Source organism: Cajanus cajan, chromosome 4 (genome assembly GCF_000230855.2).
Source record: "Cajanus cajan strain Asha chromosome 4, NIPB_CcT2T_4, whole genome shotgun sequence".
Taxonomy (NCBI): domain Eukaryota; kingdom Viridiplantae; phylum Streptophyta; class Magnoliopsida; order Fabales; family Fabaceae; genus Cajanus; species Cajanus cajan.
This window is the reverse complement of record NC_138520.1, coordinates 71,393,781-71,403,823: the sequence shown is the minus strand read 5'-3', so window position 1 is coordinate 71,403,823 and position 10,043 is coordinate 71,393,781. Positions and strand designations below refer to the sequence as shown.

General features: G+C 32.4%; 2 protein-coding genes across 2 annotated transcripts; both read left to right on the top strand.

The window, feature by feature from the left end:
• The first annotated feature begins 355 nt into the window (after positions 1 to 355).
• Positions 356 to 2,655, top strand: LOC109802045 (protein BPS1, chloroplastic). Its single transcript, XM_020363248.3, has 2 exons — positions 356 to 522; positions 1,366 to 2,655. The coding sequence occupies exon 2, from the start codon at positions 1,378 to 1,380 to the stop codon at positions 2,434 to 2,436; it is 1,059 nt and encodes a 352-aa protein (XP_020218837.1). The 5' UTR covers positions 356 to 522; positions 1,366 to 1,377; the 3' UTR covers positions 2,437 to 2,655.
• A 4,651-nt stretch (positions 2,656 to 7,306) lies between these two features.
• LOC109802853 (protein BPS1, chloroplastic) lies at positions 7,307 to 9,608 on the top strand. The gene is made up of 2 exons (XM_020364256.3): positions 7,307 to 7,466; positions 8,364 to 9,608. The coding sequence occupies exon 2, from the start codon at positions 8,376 to 8,378 to the stop codon at positions 9,429 to 9,431; it is 1,056 nt and encodes a 351-aa protein (XP_020219845.2). The 5' UTR covers positions 7,307 to 7,466; positions 8,364 to 8,375; the 3' UTR covers positions 9,432 to 9,608.
• Positions 9,609 to 10,043: the final 435 nt, after the last annotated feature.

Here is a 10,043-nt window from a genome sequence, read left to right as displayed (position 1 = left end):
TTTTAACTTAACAACATATACAACTAGGAGTAATACAACACTATCAAAACTTACAACGTTACATATACAAATATATCTTATTTTTCACTTATTTCACTTTAACTAGTTAATTAAATTTTTATTTTATTTTATATCTATTTTTACTTACATTTTATTTCTTTCTAATTTATTTATCATCAATTTCTTTCCGCCCTCGGTATCAAATACAAACTTGAAGAGAAAGAGAACAGTGGGGGAAAAAAAAAAACAGTGGGTGGAATTTGGAAAATTTGCCACAACTTGACAACTTGTTGCTAGGTCAACACAAATAGTCTTTATCTTTAAAAAATGAACAAGTTGTGAAGGCACCAACAATATGATACCACGTTTTCCAGGCTCACAAAAACTGACCAAACCCGGTAACTTTATCAGCACCTCCTTCATAAGGTCACAAACATTCATTTCATTCGTTCACCCACCACACCAAAACCAACAAACCCAAAACAACGCGTTCCCAACCCTAATCAATCCGATCTTCTCCAGGTACCTTCTTTCATTCTCTATCTTCATCAATTGCTCAACCAAAGTTTCCATTTTTATTTTGTTTCATGAAAATCTCTTGTAATAGCATCCACCTTCCCCCATTTTTTTTTTCTTTTAGCGAAAAATCTGAGAATCGATCTAGTTTTTCCTCTTTGATTGATTTTCTAGCACCTAGATCTAACGATTTTGGCGATGTTCAATCGATTTATTCATTTACTTTTAGTTTTGATGGAAAATTGAAATGGTCTTTTTACCTTGAGAAGTATTTATATGGCTATTTCCTCCAGGTGTCGTGTGAGGGAGTGAAGGGAGATTTTGGTTGAGTTTTTTACCCTTGTTGTGCGGGAGAAAGGGGATAATTTGTGAGCAAAGCTGTAGAATTTTGGTCTTAGAATTTTTTTATTTCCCTTTTTTTTTATTTGCCTTTGTATGGAAAGTTTTGTTAGGTGGCTATTAGTTTCTGATTTTCTTAAGGGTTTTCAAGAAGATAAAGAAACAGAACTTAAGTGAAATTTCTGATCTTGGAATTTTGTTTCTTTGATTTTAGGTGCTTTTGACTTTCTCTAAGCTGTCTATGAATAGGTTATTTAGGATTAATTGTTCAAACTCTCTCATACCTTGTTACAGTTTCAAATTTAAAGTGAACTACATGATTATCATTATAGTGGATTAATTACATAGAGAAGAGGAGGAAATGGTGTCTGGATTGGTTAATGGAGGCTTGTTATTGGACATTAACATAATAAATAAGTATTTTGAACTGCTTTTTGTATGACTGATAATTGATTTTGTATGGTTTATTCAACAATATTATATCTTACTCTCCGGTTCTGTTTGTTGCAGTGTGAGTTGTAAATGAGTCGTCCACAGGATGCAAAGCGATCATTCTTCCCGTTTGGAAATCCTTTTAGGATGATATCGGCAAAAGGCACGAAAAATTCTCCACAACTGTTGTTAGTATTACATGCTTTTGAAGCAACTTTGGAAGAGAGGCTGAAAAAGCTTATACCAAAGAGCAAGGATGAGATCCTCAACTTGTCTTGGATGACTTTGGCTATGCAGACACTTTGTGAGAGTCATAATGACATTAAAACCCTCATTACAGAGCTTGAGCTGCCTGTCTCTGATTGGGATGAGAAATGGATCGATGTGTACTTTGACATTAGTGTCAAGTTGCTAGATATATGTAATGCATTTAGCTCTGAATTATCTCGTCTGAGCCGGGGTCATCTTTTACTTCAGTGTGTGTTGCACAATTTAGGATCTTCCTCTTCAGAGCAGTATGTTCGGGCATGTTCTTCACTTGATGGTTGGAAACAGCATATTGGTTCCGGAAACCCTAGGATTGATAAATGTGGCAGCATTTTGGATGATCTTCTGGGGTCACTTGATCTTCCAAAGGTTAAAAAGTCAGCTAAAGGGAAGGTTTTGATGCAAGCTATGTATGGAGTAAAGGTGCAGACAGTATTTGTATGCAGTGTGTTTGCTGCAGCTTTTTCAGGCTCTACAAAGAATATGTCAGTTTTGGATGTGGCTGACATATATTCTTGGGCTTCAACCTTTAAAGGGTTGCAAAATCTTGTAAATGAGCAAATTAGAGTTAGATTATCAGGTGGGAGATTTACTGTATTGAATGAGTTGGAAGAAGTTAATTCCTCTTTGAAGGAATTATCTCCTATTATCCAGGGTGTTGTAGATACCATTGAGACAGAACCACTTGTGAAGATTGTCAGGGAATTAGGCAGAGCGACAGAGAAGCTTTCACAAGGACTAGATCTTCTTTCAAAGGAAGTTGATAGCTTTTTCCATGTGGTCTTGACTGGTCGTAATGCCTTGCTATCTAATCTGAGATCAGGTGGAACTGGCATTGACAGCATCTTAGAGGGTAACAGAGATGCACAAAAAGTCAACTGACTGTGTTGCAACCAAACAACTCTGGTACATACCGATGAATCTAGGTATTGGGTTTTATGTTTTATGGTTGATGGTTTTCAATCATGTTTGGTTTATTGTATTCAAGCTAGAATGAGTAATAGGTTATATGATTGTCTTATTGTTCTGAAATGTATATTTGTGATGTTCTGTATAATGTTACATGATAATTATAAATATATAAGAAAGTTTCTTGTGCTCGCCAAAGTTTGTAATTTGTGGCCCTGTAATTTTTTCCATTCATTTGTTCTTGAAATCTCTGTGCCTTTTCCATTTTCGGAGGGAAGGTTTACCATGAACCTTAAAATGTTGTTGCTGTTTTATTTTTTGTTTTTTATTTGGAGGGGTGAAGAGGAATGAAACTTCTGCCATTGGTTTGAACTAGTTTTTTCGTCTGGATTCGGAAGGACTTCTGCCCTGAAACTTGATAAACAGATTATATTGGGGCAATTGATTTTTTTTAAAATTTTTATTGCATGGAATATAATCTGTAGCATGTTAGTATACATTCAAAATTTGATGCAATTTCTGTAAATGTCAAAGAGAAGGAACGAGGGATACATATGAAAAAAAGTCTCGGATTCAGTTATGAGGCTTTGACTCTCTCTGTTCTTGAAAATGGATTTACAAGTGGGTGAGCTATATGTACATTGGGCATGGAACTTACTGTTTACAGGCTTCGTTCAACTACTTTCTTTGACTCTCTCCTTGGCTTCCCTTGATCCCTACTTATTTGTGTCCCCTTGGTCTTTTACAATGCACCTCTTAACAATTTTGGGTTTAATATCATATGACGCAGCGCATTGTTAAGTGTTGCATGTTACTTTGCATATTGCTTATGTTTATCATCTCTGATATTGTGAAACTCACAGACCAGTTGCAACTTGCAACTCCTTGGTATCAAGGTGCCACGTCTGGTTCTGATCTCCTGTCACCTCAGCTCACAGAACTTGCAATTGAGTGTAAGTTTGGCTTTAGTTAGGGCTTGTGCCGCCTTGCATTCCTTTTTGAGATCTATGAAAAGTGAGTTGCTTTCTAGATCTGAAAACTGAAGCGAATTTTTGGTGGAGTACACTACATAATTTCTATATCAACTCTGAGCTGAAGTGAGAGAGCATTGCAAGTTCTGTTGAAGGGATCAGAGACCAAGTTTTGTGAGTTAGATGGTCTGTTTCGTCTCCCTCATTAAGCCCCTCAGAATCTGAGGTGTTAAAGAAACCAAAGATGGGAAGCTCTTCACTCAATTGATATAATTCTCTGAGCTGAAATAAGAGAGCTCTGCAAGCTCTGTCGAAGATAGCAGAGACCAAGCCATGCTTCTTCAAGATGATGATCTGTATGGGTCACAAAATGGAGATTGATAAAGTCAAGTTCTCCTAATGGTCGCTTTTTGAACATTTTATTTGAGTCCCTCACTCGATGTTCGGGGTGGTAATGGAAGAACCATGAACCACACAAAACTCAAGCTCCTTGCATGGTATTATTTTTGACAATTTTAGATCTTTTCTTCAGTTTTACTTGAATTTTTGCACTTGGATTAGTTTTAGATGGAAACTCGTGTTTAAGAATCTTGCTCTAGTATCAAATCTGATGCAAAGCATAGTTTGTGGGGGAAGCAAAACATCATGTTTTATTTTTACACATTGTTTACATTTATTTGCTCCTGTCTTGAATTTTGCAAGTGCACTCCTTGCATAGTGTATTCTATGGGGGAGTAAAATATCATGTTCCTAAAGGATCTGTGATTGGTCACAATTTTGAAAGAGGAAAATTACTTCGTCCCTGAAAAATTACGAGTTAATCAAATAATTTTTTTGGCAACCAAGTAGCAGTTGTAATTTCAAAGAATTCAGTGTATCATTGGAAGACTAAACATTTTAACATCAAACTTTACCTCTTAAAAAAGATGTAGCAAAATGGAGAATTTGTTTACTGCAAGCTATATGTAAGTGCCACAAAAGTGTACAGATTATACGATTTTTGTTGTACGGGCAGAATTGCTCCTCCTTATATATACAATGTTACTGTTTCACAGCTTGAACTTTTGTTTTATTGATAAAAAAGTTTACGAAGATATGTTAGCCTAATTTATGATTATGATTTGCAGTAATTTTTAATAAAAAGTTCATAAAGCCTATTTTATTGAATTAGGAGGGAAATATTTAGAGGGAGTGTATTAAAAGAGTTTTAGACATGTTATAAAAAAAAAAATGATAAAGTAGTCTTTTGCAATTACTTCTTATCTCCTTTCCTTCATATATACACGTTTTTGGGACCATAATTAAAGGGAAAAAGAGAATAACAGACAAACTAGGAAACAACGACGAAAGAGATGATTATACCTTTAGGCACCAACTTTGACTCTACATAGTAGATTGCAATGTATCATATCTACGAAGTATGCATGCAGAAGTTTACTTGTAAGAGATGGTTCTTGTTCCGCTAAGTTGGCTAATTAGACATAGATGATCGAAATTATTATTATATACAATTACGCATTATATTAAAAATAGAGTACCTCGTGAAGAAATAATATCTATTAGCTTAGCTGAGTGCATATTTAATATATATTATGTTTGAAGAAATATTTTTTAAAAAATATATTAAAAACTAAAAAATTATTTCAAAAAATCTAATCCAAACAAACAATTGATTTTTATTCATAATAAGCATACATATATTTTATGATTGAAGTTCACTTCTTTTACTTTCAAGAGACAATATACCTTTTATTAAATAAAAAAATTATCCTAGGAATGTTTCTGATGGTGCTTTTATTTGGTCCTTAATTTATATTTTTTTATATACAATTTACCTTTTACAATTTAATAATTTCATCTCCCCTTTTGCAACTTTACCAAATGAATCCCACATTCATGTAACTAATATATTTTAATTTTCAAATAGCAATAATTCCTTTAATTTCATCCTCCCCTTTTGCATAAATCCTACATTAATTCAACTCTATTATTTTTTAATTTTCAAATATTAAAAATTCCTTTTCACACTAATTTTTCGTTTTATTTATCCCTTTCCCAACCTTCCCCTCTCCCTCCCAAATCCCAACCTTCCCTTTGCCCTCCCTTTCCACCCAGATTAGCTAATGTTTATGGCTCGATTCATATTCGCAATAGGATCCAATTTTCTTAACATGGTTATTTATTTTAGATACCATGTCTTGTTCTGAAATATAAAAAATGGTGTCCTATAATTAATAAATAACTTGTGAATATGTGTTTTAACTATGTGATCATAGGTTTAATTCTTAAATTTGTTTACTCGCAATATAGTACAAGTGGTTAATAGTTTGAGCTTTTTAAATATACTTTAGAGATTATATATTTGATTATACAAGTAAAGTATTATATTTAAACTTTTTTTGAGGATGAAATGGTGAAAAAACGTGCAAAGGAAAGTTAAAATTTTATGACTATGTGTTTTAATTATATGATTAAAGGATAAATTCTTAAATTTGTTTACTTACAATATAGAGTACAAATAACTAATAGTTTGAGCTTTTTAAGTATATAATAAAGGTTATATATTTGATTATACGAGTATAATAATACATGTACACTTTGTTTGATAAGGATGAAATGATGAAGAAACTTAAGAAATATAAGGAAGTTAAAAACCTTTTTTTATTAGGTTCAGAAGAAGAAATGAATGTTTTTTAAAAAAAGTAGGTGAGACTATTAATACATGTATGCTATGTTTAGTAAACACAACATGATAAAGAAACATGCAAAAAGAAGGGAAGTTATAAACTTCATTTAGTGCATAAGAAATGATGAAAAAGATTTTAAAAAATAGGTGGGACTAAAGCAATAAATAAATAAATAAATAAATATATATATATATATATATATATATATATATATACTTTGTTTGATAAGAATAAAACAGGAAAGAAACATGCGACAAATAAGATAACTTAATTTTTTTTTAAAATAATTAGGAAATGAAAAATATTTTAAAAAGTACGTGGGACTAAAGCACTAAGTGTGTGCCTTATCCTATATTATATTTTGATATTTTCGTCTACTAATTATCCCTTATATATATATATATCAATAATATAATATAGGATAACAAATACAAATAAAGTATCTATTCTGTCAATAATATTTAATTACTCATTTTGTTATTATTTTTATAAAAAAAAAACCTTTTTTCTTACTAGTTTCATTAAGTTAAATAGCTTTTAGGTTCAAAATGCATTGGAGGATAACAATAGTTTCTATCTATTTTTCTATTTCTTTTTCACCGATTATATATATATATATTATGAAAAAATAACCCTATTTAACTTACATAACTTTACTATAAACATTAAAATTATAATTTTTAAAACTATTAAATGTAATTTTTTATGTTTCAAATTTTAAATTTGATACTACTAATAAACTAGTAATTGTATCATAAAAAATGAGTAATTATTTATCAATTTGTTTATACATTTTTTTTAATAAAAATTAAAAATACGACAATAATTTTTAAACGCAAAAGCTTGTATATATTATTTCAAACTCTATTATTAGACTTAAAAAATCAATTAGTCTATGCAATTGATAATAACAAAGTTTCTCTTTATCATACTGCATAATTTAATTTTACATGTTTATATAAAAAAAAACTTAAGATAACTCTAATAAGTATATTGCAAACTTTCATATAATATTTTACATCTCTTATTTTTTTTATTTATTTACCCTATATGAATTAGCTTATTTTTTAAAATTAAAATAAAAAATAATAAGATATGTCTAGTGTGATAATTTAAAGAGAAAGAGTACCATACAAAAAATCACAGGTTTGGAAAATCTGTCACCACTAATTGCAACACAAAAAGTCTTTATATAAATAAATAAGTTGGGAAGGCAAAAAAGAATTTGATACCAAACAAGATTCCCAAATTCACAGAAACTGTGACCAAACTGCCTAGCTTTATCACAAACCCAAAACAACGCGTTCCCAACCCTAATCAACTTTTCCGTTCCGATCTTCTCCAGGTCCCTTCTTTCTCTCTTTAGTTTTCTCCTTTCATCGATTTTTCATCCAAAGTTTCTATTTTTATCTTGTTTCCCCAAAATCTCTTGGAACAGCATCCCCCCTTCCCCCATTTTTTTTTGTCTTGTAGTGAAAAATCTGAGAATCGGTCTAGTTTTTCACTTTGATTGATTTTCTAGCTCCTAGATCTAACGAATTTGGTGAGGTTCGGTCGATTTATTAATTTGTTTCGGATTTTTTTTTATAGTTTTGGTGGAAAATAGAAATGACTTTTTTTTCCCCTTGAAAAAAAGTATTTGTATGGCTATTTCCTCCAGGTGTGGTGAGGGAGTGAAGGATAGGTTTTGGTTGAATTTTTTACCCTTCTTGTGCGGGGAAAGAAGAAGGGGGTCAGTTTATTTATTGTAACCGAAATTGTAGAATTTTGATTTGTCATAGGTTTTGTTGATATCTTCTACATTTGCTTTTGTATGGAAAGTATAGTTAGGTGGCTATTAACTTCTGATTCCCTTACGGGTTTTCAAGATGATAGATAAAGGAACATAAGTGAAAATTTCTGATCTCCGAATTTTCTTTCTTTAATTTTAGGTACTTTTTTGACTTTGTCTAAGCTATCTATGAATAGGTTATTTAGGATTAGTTGTTCAAACTTCTATCATATACCTTGTTACTATTTCAAATTTAAAGCAAACGGGATACCAATCATGTTAATGGATAATGGATTAATTGCATAGAGAGGAGGAGGAAATGATGTTTGGAGTGACTAATGGACGGTAGTTATTTGACATTGACATAATAAATAACATGTATTGAACTGCTTCTTGTATGACTGATAATTGATTTTGTATGGTTTTTATTCAACAATATTGTATCTTACTTTCTGATTCTACTTGTTGCAGTATTAGTTCTAAATGAGTCGTCCACAAGATGCAAAGCGATCATTCTTCCCTTTTGGAAATCCTTTTAGGATGATATCACCTAAAGGCGATAAAATTTCTCCACAGCTGTTGTTAGTATTACATGCTTTTGAAGCAACTTTGGAAGAGAGGCTGAAAAAGCTTATTCCCAAGAGCAAGGATGAGATCCTCAGCTTGTCTTGGATGACTTTGGCTATGCAGGTGCTATGTGAGAGTCATAATGACATTAAAACCCTCATCACAGAGCTTGAGCTGCCTGTTTGTGATTGGGATGAGAAATGGATTGATGTGTACTTCGACATTAGTGTGAAGTTGCTAGATATATGCAATGCATTTAGCTCTGAATTATCACGTCTGAACCAGGGTCATCTTTTACTTCAGTGTGCGTTGCACAATTTAGGATCTTCCTCTTCAGAGCAGTATGTTCGGGCATGTTCTTCACTTGATGGTTGGAAGCAGCATATTGGTTCTGGAAACCCTAGGATTGAGAAATGTGGCAGCATTTTGGATAATCTTCTGGGATCACTTGATCTTCCAAAGGTTAAAAAGTCAGCTAAAGGGAAGGTTTTGATGCAAGCTATGTATGGAGTAAAGGTGCAGACAGTATTTGTATGCAGTGTGGTTGCTGCGGCTTTTTCAGGCTCTATGAAAAATTTGTCAGTTTTGGACGTTGCTGACATATATTCTTGGGCATCAACCTTTAAAGGGTTGCAAAATCTTGTAAATGAGGAAATTAGAGTTAGATTTTCAAGTGGGGGATTTACTTTATTGAATGAGTTAGAAGCAGTTAATTCCTCTGTGAAGGAATTATCTCCAATTATCCAGGGTGTTGTAGATAACATTGAGACAGAATCACTTGTGAAGATTGTCGGGGAATTAGGCCGAGCGACAGAGAAGCTTTCACATGGTTTGGATCTTCTCACAAAGGAAGTTGATAGCTTTTTCCAAGTGGTCTTGACTGGTCGTGATGCCTTGCTATCTAATCTGAGGCCAGGTGCAACTTCCATTGACAGCATCATAGAGGGTAACAGAGATGCACAAATATCATAGAGGCTAGGTATTGGGTTTTATGTTTTATGGTTGATGGTTTTCAATCATGTTTGGCTTATTGTATACTAGCTAGAATGAGTAATAGGTTATATGATAGCATTATTGTTCTGAAATGTATATTTGTGATTGTAATATTACATGATGAATATAAATCTATTGAAATGTTTCGTGTTCTCACTGGAGTTTGTAGTTTGTGGCCCTGTAATTCTTTCCATTCCTTTGTTGATGAAATCTCTGCTATTTTGGGAGGGGATGTTTTTCATGAACTTAAAATATGGTTGTTGTTGTTGTTTATTTATTTATTTATTTGGAGCGGTGAAGGGGAATTAAACTTCTCCCACTGGTTTGAACTAGTCTTTTTTTTCTGGATTTGGATGGATTTTTGCCCTGAAACTTGATAAACAGATTATATTGGGGCAATGGAATTTGTTTTGTTTTTTTAATTTTTAGTGCATGGAGTATATAGTCTGTAGCGTGTTAGTATACATGCAAACTTTGATTCAATTTCTTTAAATATCATAGAAAAGGATTGAAGGATACATATGAAGAAGTTTCAGTTGGTTATGAGGCGCTGACCCTCTGTTCTTGAGCATGGATTAACTAGTTGGTGAG